This window comes from Colletotrichum lupini, chromosome 9, assembly GCF_023278565.1.
Source record: "Colletotrichum lupini chromosome 9, complete sequence".
Lineage (NCBI taxonomy): Eukaryota > Fungi > Ascomycota > Sordariomycetes > Glomerellales > Glomerellaceae > Colletotrichum > Colletotrichum lupini.
The window spans coordinates 4,038,052-4,052,937 of NC_064682.1; the positions used below are offsets into that span (position 1 = coordinate 4,038,052).

Below are 14,886 nucleotides of genomic sequence, written 5' to 3' on the forward strand. Positions count from 1 at the left end.
AGTTAATAAACGTCGAGGGCAAATAAATAGAGACGCTAAGAAGCTACTACTTACGGCTTCGAATTACTAATAGCAACTACGTAACGGAGACATAGCTATATTACTTTATAATAGCTAATATTATAGTACCTACGCTTATCCTCGGTTTCCCCTAGCTAGAGGATATTAACCCGCTAATTAATTAAAAATAAAAAAAGTAGTAGTATCTAATTTACGAATAACATATCCGCTTAAATACCCTAAAAAAGGGGCTATTAAATAACTTAGTTTTAGTAATACTTATATATATCGTAATTAACTTAGCTATAAATAGCGATATAGTACCGGCGAGCGTAGCTAAGGATTAGAAGCTACGTTACTAAGACTTTAACGACTTATTTTTAAAAAAGAAAGCTATTTCGCTACTAAATAGAGTACTGTACGACTACTATATTAAACTAAATAACGCGGTACTTATCCCCTAGGGACCTATTTACTTACTATCGAACTATAAGCTCGAGATCCTGCGCGATTATTTAATAAAAGCAGAGGCTAGGGGCTAAATACGCCCCTCTATAAGCCCGGTAGGAGCACCTATCCTCTTTATATTTAAAAAAAGAGGAGAGCTACGACTTTGCGTTGACTATAGAGTAATTAATAAGATTATATAGAAAAATAGAACGCCGCTACCGCTAATTAGAAAGATACTAAATAGACTATCTAATACCTTTATCTTTACAAAGCTAGACTTTAAAAACGCGTACTACTATATACGTATAGCTAAGGGCGATAAGTAAAAAACGGCTTTTCGTACTAGATATGGGTAGTTTAAATATTTAGTTATACCTTTCGGGCTAACTAACGCGCCCACGACTTTCTAAGCGTATATTAATAACGTTCTAAGTAGCCTAGTTAATACCGTCTATATCGTATACCTAGACAATATCTTAATATATAGTAACGACTACGTAGCGCATAAAGAGCACGTACGTAGCGTACTATAAAGATTACGGTAATAAAACCTATATCTAAACAGTAGTAAATACGAGTTCTATATATCGTATATAGGATTCTTAGGGTATATCGTATTTAACGAAAGTATAAAAATAGAACCCGCGCGCACCGAAGCTATAGTAAATTAACTATTTCTAAGGAGCGTTAAAGATATATAGACGTTCCTTAGATTTACGGGGTTCTATTATAGATTTATTAGTAACTATGCTAAGATAACGGCACTTCTAATAAACTTACTAAGGAAGGTAAAACCGGGATAATTAGAGCTACTAATACTAGCCGTAGAGTTATTTAAAAAGCTACTAATAGCATTTACTAACGCGCTAATACTACGATATTTCGACCCTACCCTACCTATATAGTTATAAATAGACGCTTCGGCTCGAGCTATCGGCTTAGTAATTACGCAATTATTTAAGGGTAATTAGTACTTAATTACTTATAGGTCGAGGAAATTAATAAATACGGAGAGCCGCTACGGTATAAAAGACGCGGAGCTATTAACTATCGTAAACGTACTAAAAAACTAGCGACACTACCTCGCTTATAACTAAAATTAAGTCGTAGTATTTATAAATTATTTTAACCTATAGTTCTTAAATATAAAAAAGAGACTAAACGGGAGATAGCTACGCTAGTTAGACGAACTCGTAGCGTTTAATATCGAGATTAGGTTTAAGCTAGGTATAAAGAACCTAGCGGATAGACTATTATAAAGACCTAACTACGGTAAAAATAATAATAATAGCAGAGTAGAGGAGCTACTATTAAAAATAAGAGAAGACTTTTATAACGCTAGAAATATATAAGAGCCCCTTAGAGTCGTAGTAATAAGGTATACGAGGACGAGCTACGGGAGCGGCTCCTAAGTAAAAAGGATAATAAGTATTTTAAAAGCGGAATTAGTAATAGTATAAAGAAATAAGCGAAGGAGGTTAGGAGCTCTAGCTCGAGGGAACTCCGAGGAGCACCTCGAGAGGCATAACGGGGCTACGAGCTTAGGGCGTTAGAGTTACGGCGTAGTACTTAAAGAGCTACTTAAGCCTATTATTAAAATTATAAATCGCGAGCTACTCGTTTTACGGGACTCCGACGTAATAAGAGTACTTAAAATAGTATTTAGCAAGGAGGGGTTACTAATAATAGGTCGACTACGGGCCACTTAATAAGAGGACGCTTTTATAAAGGATAAGTAGTAGACTAAAAAGAACCGACGGCCTCGCTTAGTTAAGAAAAAATAACAATAAAGCTAGGTATATAACTCTAAAAGGCTATTATATTATAGTAGCCGCGCCTACGTACCGCTATATAAGGGGCTAAGGAGGGAGGTTATTAAAATATATTATAATACGCCCACAATAAAATATTATAGTATAAAGCGGATAATAGTACTACTAAAACGCTACTATTACTAAGATAGAGTAAGTAGGGATATAAAAAGTTATATTAATACTTATATAATATACTAGCAGACGAAGCCTCGTTATTATAAACCGTATAGCTTACTACGCCCCCTACCTACCCCGGTTAGGCTATAATAAGAGATATCGCTAGACTTTATTATAAGCTTACCCATATCGATTACGCTAATTAAGAAGCGCCCCTACGACGCAGTACTTATTATAATAAACCGATTTATAAAGTATAGCGTTTATATTACTACGAAAACGACCCTTATAGCCTAAGGATTCGCAGACCTCCTATTTATAAAAATCTTTACTAAGTTTAGAATACCTAAAGGGATCGTCTTTAATAAGGGGTCGTTATTTATAAATAAGTTTTAAACTTATCTCTACTACTTTTTAATAATAAAAAGGCGTCTTAATACCGCGTTCTACCTATAGACAGATAGTTAAATAAAATAGCAAAACTAATACTTAGAATAGTACCTTTACTACTTTTATACCTAGGACTAATCGGATTAGGCATAACGTCTTTACCTAGCCGAGTTTATATATAATAACGCCTAGTACTTAATAATCCGTAAAGCGCTTACTAAGGCCCTACTCGGGTTCCTACTTACGTACCCTATATCGATCTTAACGAGGACTCGAGACAGTATATAGAATATCTTAGCTAAGGAGCGTATAACCTAACTACGAGCTAATTAAAAAGCTCTACGACCCTTTATATAAAAAGTACGTAAGACGTATAAGTAATAAGCTAACAAAGCTAGGATAGATATATCATATAAAATAAGTAACTAGGTACTACTATTAAAAAAGAATATTAAAAAGTAGCGTCCTAGCTAGAAGTTAACTAATAAGTATCTAGGCCTATTTAAAGTTAAATTAATAATTAAAACGGCGGGGGTCGCTTACTAACTAAACATACTAACGTAATATAAAATATATAATATATTCTATATATCCTTACTCAAGCCGTATTAATACCGCGAGGAAGCCCCTCAGAAGCCCTTACTTATTAGGGATATAAATAGGGAGCTATTTTATAAAATAAAAAATATTATATAATATAAAGGGCTAAAGAGGAGGCGACAATACCTAATTTAGTAAAAGGGATATAGTAGCGACGAAGATACGTAAGAGCTAACTAGGCATATCAAAAACGCAGCGTTAATTAATATATATAAAAAACGAGTTTTAATTAAGTAGCGCGCCCTAGCTCCTAAGGAGCTTAATAACGTAGCGAACTAGTTACTAATAACGAAAAAAAGGGGCTATATAGCTATAACTAAGTAGCGCAAACGCGCTAATTACTAACCGTTTCCCTAATCCTTATAACGCATAAAAGGACCGCCCTTATTTATAGAGGGACCGCCCTTACGCACAAAAGGGCCGCCCTAGTTATTATCTTAGGGGTCGTTACGAAAAAAATAATCTCTTTATTATTAGCAAATCTATAAATAATTAGCTACGAATACGGAGCGTAAGCGGGGCGATTATATACTAACTAAAATATTATTAAAGCGGCGCACTTCGTCGCGGATAATATAAAGTAGCGTAATTATAATATCGTTATAAGACAAAGACGTAATATAAAAAGAGTTCGTAACTACTTTATTATCGTCGCTATTAATAACGGGGGTCGAGCGGGCCTCTTTACTAGCGCGCTTAAGCGCCCTCTACGTATTACTAACGGCAATTCGGTAGGTCTACTAGAGCTATAAAATAATATTAGTAACCTAAGTAGTAGCGATAATAAAGCGATAACGGAGTAATAAACCTCTAAATTATAAACGTCGCTATTAGAAGCGAGTGCGGTACTCTAAAAAGTTCGTATTATAAATTCCGTAAACTTAAGGACCTAAAATACTATTAATATAATACTTAGGAAAAGCAACGGAGTAGCAATAGCGCTAAGTACTTACTATATTTTTATAAAAATAGTTCTGCGCGGTATACTTAATATAATACACGCTAGATCTTAGAAAAGTATTAAATAAAGGAGCGAACTAGGGGCTATAAATTACCGACCTAGCTAATTATAATACTTAGCTTTCGGATTAAGCGCTTTATATATAACGCAAGCGAGGTAGGGGAGCGAGCGCACCTAGCCGACCCCAATCTTCTTAGCGTTCGCCTTCTTCTTTTTCTTAATAAGAGTTTATAACGGTTAGTATAAGTAGTATATAAGTAATAATATACGTACGAGGTTAGGGCGAGTAAAAGGGATATCGGGCTTTTTAAATAGACCGCTATTATAGCCGCTACTAAGCGCACCTATAGTACTAACAACCGTTCCGCTATTAATAATAACGACGCCGCAATTAGGGGTTATAATTATATTAAAACGAGTTAATAACAACTACGGAACGACTCTAAAAAAGACTTACTTAGGCGCGGGGAGTATACAAAAATAGGGATCTAGGAAATATTCGTTAGCTATAATATCTACGTAACGAGGGAGTAGCGTAGACGCTAATAAAAATAAAAAACTATATATAAAAAAAATAACTACGGATAAAAAAAAAGAGAAAAGGAATTCGGAATTATAGTAGCTTAGAAAGGGGTTAATATTAGTAAATAAAAGTAGGGCGACGACCGCCTAAGTACTAGCAGTCATAAGGATAGCCTATAAGTAAAAATAACCCGGGTATAAAATTATAGGGCTATTATCCAGAATAAGGGGTCTATACTCAGGCCGACGGGCGCCGCTTATACCCGCCCTCGTACTATATATTTAAAGACCTCCTAAGTAAGGGATTAATATAATATACGCAAACTATAAATAGGCTTCGGGACAAAGCCTAGGGGAGGGAGTACCTTATTAAGCCTCGCCAGTTAGGCCTCGTTAATTAAGGGATAGCTTAAGAGGGTATAAAAAAGGGGACTAAATAATAAAAGAGCAGCTTAGGTATATATAGAGCGCTAGTAATATACCTCGAGGGAAGGGCAGATTTTAATAATTCCTCTTTTAGACCCTAATAGCAGTTAGCCTCTATAAGCTTCTTCCCTATGTCATATACCTATTAATAAGTAGCTAGTGTAATAAAGTAGTAAGCTTAATATAAATACCGCTAAGCCTCGAATCTCACTAATAACAACGGATTCTCACGCAAATACGTGCAATAAGAGTAGGAAACTTCTAGACTATAAAAGAAGCTCACTATGTTATATGAATCACTGGATCTAGAGGAACAGAAAGAAGAAAGTGATGTTTAGGAACTCGAGTATCTATTGTACTTATTGATTACCCTCCCCTTTCGGGGAGGGTTTCTAATACTAAAAGGCACGCCACACTCTTCTAGTGTTCTCCTGGCATAACGAAAAGCTCGGCATCTCCATCGTCTCGGTCATAGCCAGCATCACCGGCATCGGGAAGCATCAGGGCGACGGGAGCCACAGGGTTGGGCACGAAGCCCGCAGGCGGAACTCCAAGGAGAGCAGCAGGAGGCGCGGCCGGGGGCGGGGCGGGGGCGGCAGCGAGCACAGCGGCCGGAGCAGCGGCGTGAAGGGCGGCCGGAGCGGGAGCACCCGCGCGGGTGCGGGTGCGGGTGAGGCACATGGGGTGAGGGGCATGATTACCCGCGCTGCCCACGTAACAAGGGCAGTACGCCCCAACGTCGTTGACCAGCCAGGGGGCATTGCGCATGACCCAGTTGATAGCCGGCTCGTCCTGCAAGCGAGGGGACCACTTGCAGTGGTTGCACGTGGCGAACGTCTTCAAGACGCGCGACTGTGCATCTGGGTCCTGCAAGCGGGTATTCCACGCCACATTGCCATTCTTGCGGCACTTAGAACAGTGCATCGGGTTGGCGGCTCCAGGGAGGCTTGGCTGGGGAGTTTGAGCACCCATGATGGCATTATGGATGTTGGGGGCATGGTTTCCGGCACCGACAGCGTTGGGAATCTGCTGTTGATGAGGCTGAGCAGCCATGTTGGCGTTGTGGTTGGAAGCCGCCATTGCGGCACCGATAGCGGTGTACACCTGCTGCTGGGCATGAAGAGCGTGGCCGAAGGCCAGGGACTGAGTACCATGAGCAGCCATGATGGCGTTCTGCGAACTGGCAGCAGGGTTTCCGGCACCGACAGGGTTGGGCATCTGCTGGTGGGCTTGATTGTTCTGGCCGAAAGCCTGGCCGTGGACCTGAAGCGCGAGCTGGTGCTGATTCTGGGCAGTGGGGTCGTGAGCAATCCTGAGCATAAGGTGATTAGCATTATCATATGTTAGTGTTGAGAGATGGGTGCTTACGGGACCATGCCGTGGTGATGGTTGGGGACAAGCACATGGTGCTGCTGGGCCTGCTGCTGCTGGGCCTGCTGGATATCATCATCGTGAAGATTCATGTTGCTGTTATGACCAGGGCTGTCAGCAGCGGGGCCATCAGGAGCATTGATCTGGGCCTGATGCTGCTGGATCTGCTGGATCTGCTGGGCGTCATGACCATGGGCGCTCATGTTGTCGCCAGAGGCGTTGCTACCAGAAGCCTGGCTAGCGGACTGCTGCTGCTGCATGTTGCTCTCCATTGTATCTGGCTACGCAGATTATTAGTATCGCACGGCTTTACGAAAAGAATATTCGTGGCGATCGTCCAGGGATGGAGACTCACAGGATATGGTTCTGCTTGATGAAGATGAAGCTGAACTGTTTAGGATACTGGCGGAAGAGTTCAACCACTGATAACAGTGACGGCGTGATGGCTCGGGATGCTGATGTCGACAATCCGGCGAGTAGGGTAGATGACGATGCTGTCCGATGATGAGAATCGCTGCTTGTAGCTACGACTGATGAGGATGGCGATGGAAAGAACTCGTCGAATTGTTGACTATTCGCTCCAAGATGAGGATAGAGAAGCTGAAATATTCCGCGCGGTCAGTAATCCTGCTCTTCGACAATGATACATCTCTCGGGAAATAAAATAGAAGATAGAAAATGAAGAACTCACGATGAAGAGGAATGCCGAAGCTTCTTTCGATGATAATGCGCGATGGCGTACTTGATGTTTGGATTGAATCCTGACCAAAATCGCGGCTGAGGAAAAGAAGAGTTTTCTGGAAGGTGGGCGATGCGACGAGAAAGAGAAAGGTAAACAAAAGAAAAGCCCTCGACGACTAATCACAATTGTAGACAGATCATGATTGTCGACTAAGCATGATGAGTTGTCCTGAGGAATCATGATGTCTTCAAAGCCGCAGTTGGATGGAGTGACGGGAACCATGCAGGCCGCAGTAGACACGGCTCCCGGGAGCTGTACAAGCCGCCTAAAACAGGGAGGGCGGGAGCAATCCGGAATTTAGCAGACTGGACGAACGGTGGAAGGCACCATATCCCAAGTCTTAGGAAGACATGAAATGTTCAGACGGCTGGAGCTATCCAAAGTTGCTGTGATAGAGCTGGGACGACTGGACGGACTACAACTTACGATGAAGAAGTTGAGACGATAAAAATATCATCAGTGGGACGAGGCACGAAAAGCAAACACTCCAGACGAACAGCCAAGAAGATCAAGGTATATGGGTTCACAGATGGAATATAATACATTTCATAGAACATGATGAGAACTGTTCACTAATTGACGAGAAGAATCTGCGTATGTGAGATGTAACGAATTTAATTGTTCAAGTTACCCAGGCTCTTTGATTTCCACTTGTCGTTGGCTTTCAAGCTTCTTTCCACAACTCTGCATTTAGTTGGGCATCATTGTCACTGTCTCGGTCAAAATATGTGAAAAGATTTGATGGTCAATGTGGAGTAGAAGAATAAGGTGCTTACAACATGTGGGTGAATGCTTTGTGCATACATGCCTCATGACTCGCTTTGCTTCGGATTCATGAGCAAAGAGCCACAATGTTTTCAAGATTCTAGCCTATCCTCGAACTCAAGACCACAGGTTTTGTCTAAAGCTCTGAAATCCAGGCAGCAAACTACAATCCAAGCCAACCAGTCGCTGTTTTCAACTCCAAGACGGCAAAACTTCGAAGGGCTCAGGTCGCAGAGACCAATGGCGAATAGGTTCCAAGTATTGACAGGAATGTTGAGGGAACATACACAGATATCTCAACAACTTAGAACGACTCACTCGATTGCTTGGACGTTGGAAGCTAATTGCGGGGCAAGAACAGAATGTGTCTTAACAATCATTTCGCACATACTTCAAATTTACCTCAAGTTCATGTTGAGTTTCTAGGTCTCGTGAAAAGTGATTTCCAGTTTGTTGATGGAATATAATATGGACCGAATGCCAAAATAACATACACATCTACAAAAGCCCCTGGTTCGCACACTCTGTCTCGATTTCAGACAGTGTGCGCTTGCCGACGGTGACATTGTTGTTTTGGCCATAGCTACGGACAAGCCGGTCCTCAGCCGTGTAGACAGGCCATCCGATAGCGTCCAGACCCGCATTCGAGTCCTTCACAAAAGCGGCATACGCATCCATCATGATGTGGCTGAGCTCATACTCGAACACGGTGGAGTTACCACGGAAGTCGGCGTGTGTGCCAAAGATCATGGGAAGCTCGCTACCATGGTAAGCACCCATCCACGGGCGGGGCGAGGTGTTGTTGAACACGGCAGAGTAGTAGTAGCGGTATGTGGTCCTTCCCGCGGCCAGACGCTCACTAGGTTCCTTCAGTTAGAATCGGGCTACTTGCGGCGGAGAAGAGGAAGGCTCACTTAGTGGTCTTGGTGGCAGGGCACCAGAAGAACTGGTAGGACAAGGCATCAGCGACGGCGGGATCGGGACCGTTCTCCGCATCGTAAGGGGCAAGGAAGAGGCCCTCTGCGGCGTTGAATCCGATGATTGCGGGCTGTTAGTTGTTAGCAAATCACTCTCGCTAAGAACATCTCCAGGAAGTCAACTTACAAGATCGGACAGCTCGCCAAGAGCAGCCTTCTCGGTGTAGTTGGCAAAAACAATCTTGTTATCAACCTGGGGAGAGAAGCCAATGGTAGGCGTAACCTCGGAGTCCTTGTAAGTGGCCACAAAGTTCTCAAGCTTCTCTGCAGGAATCTTGCGCATGCATGCCAACTCAGCCTCGGCGGTTGTCGAGTTGCCGCAACCAAGCTGATGTGCGACGAACGTGAAATTGGAGTGGGACTCGTCGTGGTTCATCAGCTGGTCCAGGTGAGCCGTGCCGGAGTCCATGATGAGGCCCCTGACAATAGGGTCCTCGGCGTACGCGAAGCTGTAGTAGTCGACGGCGATGGAACCGGCGGAGTGGCCCCAAATAGTCATGCGCTCAGGGTCACCACCAAACTGTGCGATGTTGTCGCGGATCCACTCGACAGCGAAGCGCTGGTCCATCAGTCCGAGGTTCTGCTCCTTCAGTGCGGCAGAGTTGGGGAAACCGAAGAGCTTCATGCGGTAGTTGAAGGTAACGAAGATGTGCGACTGCGAGCGCTGGATCCAGTTCTGAGGCATTTGGTAGGGAACATCGGTGCCGCCCGTCTCGAAGCCGCCGCCGTAGAACCAAATGATGACCGGGAGTCCCTCTCCGGAAGCCTGCTGCTCGCCGGTAGCGGGAACGGCGCCGGCAGGGGCCCACACGCTAGCAGTGAGGCAGTCCTCGTCCATACCGGCATCGCCGATCATGAACTCAGGCACATCCACACGCTGGATGGCAGGGTGGATGGAGATGTACTGCCAGCACGAGGGCGGTAACGCCGTGGCGTTGAGGACGGTTCCATTGGCGAAAGGAGTACTTGACTGGGGAGCAACATAGGGCTGGGGGGGTTCCCAGCGCAAATCGTCGAGAGGCGGCGCGGCGTAGGGGATGCCAAGGAACTCGGCGACGTTGGAGGCATCGGGGGCGATCCGGCCCTGGACCGTGAGACCGTTTTCAAGTTGCACGCTGGGACCTGCGCTCGCGGAGGCGAGGAGGCCGGCAAAGGTGGCCACGAACTTTGCGTTGCACATCATGACGGAGGCGACTCTCTGTGACTGTAGCGACAGACTGGAGTTGACGAAAGTGGCTTGGCAACTGTTCCTTCAACAGCATCAGGAGAGACTTTAGAATTATATCACGGAAGTCCTCCGGAAGTCGGGGGGCTTCTTCGCAATTTTTCGACATCCTAGCAATCCCGACTCCTGAATGACATCCTCCAATGGACCGATGGTCCACTAACATCGCGACTCTGCACTGCCCGAACAGGAAACAAGACGTTGCACGGTTCGCCTTTCATCGGAAATTGGTGGGCAGAACCCCACACTATTCAACGTTGACATCGGCAGTTCTCCAGTTGAGAGATGAGCGTCATTGGTGAGTTGGAGGGGTTAAACGTCTCTGCTATGGGTTTGCGAGTCAACTCCCTGCCGCGCCCTCCACCTGGACCTGTCGATCAGCAATCGGATGCTGCTAAACAACTCTTTTTCCCCTGAGTGCCCGCTTGATGATCGGAGGGAACGGGAATTGGGGATAGTATAGAACCCACTGCAAACGTGGTCCCCAACTCGTCAGCAACTTGTCAGCGGAACTCGGATAGTTGATAACTTCGATAGATCCGCTGCGATTTCGGGAGCTACGCCCGTATCTCCAAGAGATCAACTAGAGATAGATTCAGTACTTCACTAAAAGCCACAAGGCACAACAAGTACTTGCTCAGAAATGGAGTGGTTGTGAAGCAACTTTGCGGGAGTAATGAGAGTGCGCATCGGCCAGGGCAGAGCCGAACAGGAGTGCAGACCATGGCTCTGCTTTGAAATGAGGTGTCGAGCACTAATCGCATTGACCCACACTTACAAGAAGTAAGAAGACACACATTGAAAAATCCAAGATTACAGAACAAGTTCGATGATAAAGTAGGTCACCGTCCTTAGCAAGTAGATTCAACTAAATATTTCGATGACCGCCTATGAGACCCATGAAAGCTATGCGATTCCGTCTCAAGCCATTCCGCCCATTGCGCAAGATGGTAGAACGGCCATAGATTTGCCCACTTGGTGTCATACAGTGACACACAGAGCCTTCAAGCTTGTCCCATTCGACATAGATTCGGCTGGTGTCGTTCCAATCTCATCGCTTAGCACGGGTAGCCAGAGCTGCACTGGGTGGCGGTGCAGCAGGTTTGCTTTCCGTTCTTGCAAGCAGTGCACCAATACGCGCGAGCCTCCAACTGTTCACCTCTGAAGGTCAACGCAGGAGCTTCGGCTTCGGCGATTGGGGTGGCCGAGACACAAGCAGCTGCCAGAGCAGTGATGATGAATGCGGTGAACTTCATTGTGGCTGGAATTGGTTGAGAAGTCGAGTGTGCAAAGGTTTGTGCTGGTCTCGTTAGTCTTACACACCAGAAGCTTAGTTTGAGACGCTTCGATACTCACAGACCGAAGTTGGACAAGGTGATTAGAAAATCGATTGACTGGCTTTTTAGATACGAGAGATGAAAGCAGTTGAAGCGCGGGAAAAGTGAACATTTATAGTTTTTTTTCGCTGTTTTAATTGCGCTTTATGCTTCTAGGCCTTCTGGATTATATTCCACCTGCCATGGACATCTAGACTTCCTTCCTTCGACGTTAATGAAAGCCAGGCGCGCCAACCACGCTGTCCTGTTCAATCCGAATTCAAGTTCTGTCAAAAAATTCCGCGAATGGCATTCGATTTTTTGGCTTCTCGAGGATCAACAAGTTGCTCGCGGCTACGCGTTTGAATCCTTCTTGGACCTTGGACAGTCTGAAGATCACCGACTGACAAGCGATGATAGACTTCGCGCCACAGCAGATGAAGGATTCTAATACCACCTACTTAGTCGCCCTTGTCAAATTCCCCGCATACGTCTCAGTCTGGCAACTACTTGTATAAGTTAGGAGACAGGATCGGACATCTTGATTTGTGCGCTTCCTTAAACAGAAGCCTAGAACACGAGTCTTCGTATGCAGCTACCAATAAGCGATGATCCTTCGACATAGATATGTCCAAGTCAAGTTAGAGTGAGGAGCTTGACGACCCGCTCCAGTGCCTACTAAGTAAGTAGAAGTCGGATCATTCGGCATGCCGCACTACTCGGGCGCGGATAGTTCAGAGGCATTCCCCATGGGGAACTCGAGGTAAGCGATGTTGCAATTGTTGGCAATGACTCGGTCTTGATCTTTCAAAGCCCCTTCATGACTGCGGTTTGCTTAGAGCCCGAACATCCCAGGCTCAGGTAATCATTGACAGGAAACTTACCTAGGATTCGTGGTTTGGCTCTCATTGTGGTGCTTTACCTCCACATCACCCATACCAACAAAGAGTACTACCCTGTACCTCAGTCCGAAGAAACCTTTCTAGCCTATTTATAAGCAAATACTACCACATGGAGTCGCAGAGGTTATAATACGCTGTCGAGTCGATAAATCGCCTCTTGGTTCTGGTCAGATATTACTACCTTGTCCCACGTTGCGGGGGCCTATCTCCAGGAAGAGCAAAGTAACGGAGAATTCGCCCTTCGTTGCAACGGGAAGCGGGGTGTGCTTCGACGCTTCCTCCGGCGTATCTTGGCCCGGCCCAGACCCTTCGCGTCGATACTCCAAAGAAACCGTCGCTCAATCCAGCACGTAAGAATCCTAAGGGCGCGTTACATCACATAGATACAGCTTTGCTACTACACATACAGCTTTGCTACTGCACGTTCGTCTTGATGGAATATGTCACGCAGTACGAAGACCCGGACGTCGATACCTACCAGCTCGCTTCTGCTTCAGACGCCTTTCTTCAATGGCCCCAATCCTGTTCACTTTAACACGCATTTTGGAATTAATGGTATAAGTACTTGTTTCATGGGAATATTCCAACGACAGGAACTAATGTCTGGGTCCTAACCCTCTACATGGATTAAAAGCCAAAACGTTTCAAGAAAGCTCTAGCCGCTCCTGTTTTCTTTGGCTTGTCGGATTCATCTACGGACGCAGTTGGTCCAGGAACGGAAGCTTCAGGCAGAGCCCTGTTACTCTCTTCGTCGATACGAGAGTCTGGTTTGGGCACAGATCTCGGTTTTCTCGGCCCCATGACTACCGAAACTTGGGCCCGTTCAACATCCGAGAATGCAAGTCTATCCAATTCCACTTCCGTGAAGGTAGACTTAACGATGACCAGCCACCGGACCGAGTCTTCACTGCATTCTACCCTTGTATCTGGAAGTCCCAGGCACTGCTTCGCTCTACGCGCTGCATCTGAATTTGGGACAGTAAGACGATATTCCGTTACGCCGTCAACAGGGGTCGGCGATTGGATTTCTTGTACTTGGAGGCCGTCCACGGTAATCTGCCAGACTGTCCGATCTCCCATCAACCTCTCCGCTGCCTTCGCTGTGACGCTTTTATGGCCATTAAGAAACCTGACTTGAGATTCGCAGTGTCTTTCTGAATCGTAGCTGAGGAGGAATTTCCCGCCTTTGCCGGGCGACTTGTGGCTCTCAAACACTACTTTGACTGGAGACCATCTTGATTCGAGGAATCCCATTCTTCTTCGGCCTGGGTGAGAATTAGCTTTGGAAGCTTTGGTTGTTCATCACAACCCCAGTTATTGACAGCTGTCAATACCAACCTACTAGGACAAGTTGCGATGCGGATGATTTCGGTTCAGGCTTCAAGGGTCATGTAACACAGAGCCCTATGGGAATCATCAAACATTGAAGATCATTTGATAACTGAGGTAGAGTTGATGTCCTGGCAAAACGAGAAGGAACCCGCGGTAAATCACATCAGACCCTTAACTTTCAAGGTGGCGGAGCATGTTCAATTAAAGTGCTTCAGCCGCCGCGGCACATGACAATCTATGGGCGAGGCGACAATTTCATGAGCTACGGCTGAGGATTTAGGAACGTGGCAAAAGCAAAACACCACACTAAGACTCAGCTTGACTTGATAGTGGACGATCATTGCGTTGGAAGTTTCAAACCGTCGTTGCTGGTCTCTGCTAGCTTTTGAATCCATGTGCCTATCAGAGGCGCGGGATGCTCCCTTTTCCCTACTAAATCGCTTTTATGCTAGTCCGCATTAACACAAAACCGCCCTATCCTGAGCTTCGAGGTCACCCAGGACCTTGTTTAATGTTGTGATCGAGGCACGTAGTATTATCTTGCACTGACACCAATGCATGCCTACTGCCGGAATGCAAACCCAGCTTCTGAATGGTTTGGCATGGCGTTTGCTGCACTCACAGTGAATGGTGTAGGTTTTTCTCCAGCCGTGCAAACATCTGAGGCACGCGTGGTGGATGATCAGAGGCTAGATTCAACACTACGGCAGTTAGTCCTCGCCATGGCGTTTTGTGGCGCTGTACCAACACCGGTGTCACCACGAAGATCCTACGGGCATCTCAGCTTCAAGAGCTAAAGCACACACCCACTGCGAGCGACGTCTCCTTAAACCACAAGGGATCCTCAAACCTTGATCCATACTCCCCATGAGGGCGAGGTTTGTGGCAATGTGGAAGTAAACAAGCACTTTTCTAAAAGTTGAGACTAAGAAGCAGCTTGCTAGTTCTTTCATCGTTTGGAGCCCCCCCCCCCCTC

At 45.4% G+C, this 14,886-nt stretch overlaps 3 protein-coding genes across 3 annotated transcripts; all 3 read right to left on the reverse strand.

Moving 5' to 3' along the window:
- Window positions 1-5,700: 5,700 nt before the first annotated feature.
- On the reverse strand, window positions 5,701-6,923 carry CLUP02_17020 (uncharacterized protein; the record flags this gene model as incomplete). The annotated part of the gene is made up of 2 exons (XM_049295936.1): window positions 5,701-6,592; window positions 6,649-6,923. The coding sequence occupies 2 exons, from the start codon at window positions 6,921-6,923 to the stop codon at window positions 5,701-5,703; spliced, it is 1,167 nt and encodes a 388-aa protein (XP_049153083.1).
- Window positions 6,924-8,656: 1,733 nt separating this feature from the next.
- CLUP02_17021 (carboxylesterase) lies at window positions 8,657-10,318 on the reverse strand (the record flags this gene model as incomplete). Its single annotated transcript, XM_049295937.1, has 3 exons — window positions 8,657-9,017; window positions 9,073-9,206; window positions 9,263-10,318. 3 exons carry the CDS (start codon window positions 10,316-10,318, stop codon window positions 8,657-8,659), a joined length of 1,551 nt encoding a protein of 516 aa, XP_049153084.1.
- A 2,887-nt stretch (window positions 10,319-13,205) lies between these two features.
- Window positions 13,206-14,863, reverse strand: CLUP02_17022 (uncharacterized protein; the record flags this gene model as incomplete). The annotated part of the gene is made up of 6 exons (XM_049295938.1): window positions 13,206-13,843; window positions 13,917-13,956; window positions 14,138-14,339; window positions 14,407-14,527; window positions 14,613-14,679; window positions 14,717-14,863. 6 exons carry the CDS (start codon window positions 14,861-14,863, stop codon window positions 13,206-13,208), a joined length of 1,215 nt encoding a protein of 404 aa, XP_049153085.1.
- Between the last annotated feature and the right edge of the window lie 23 nt (window positions 14,864-14,886).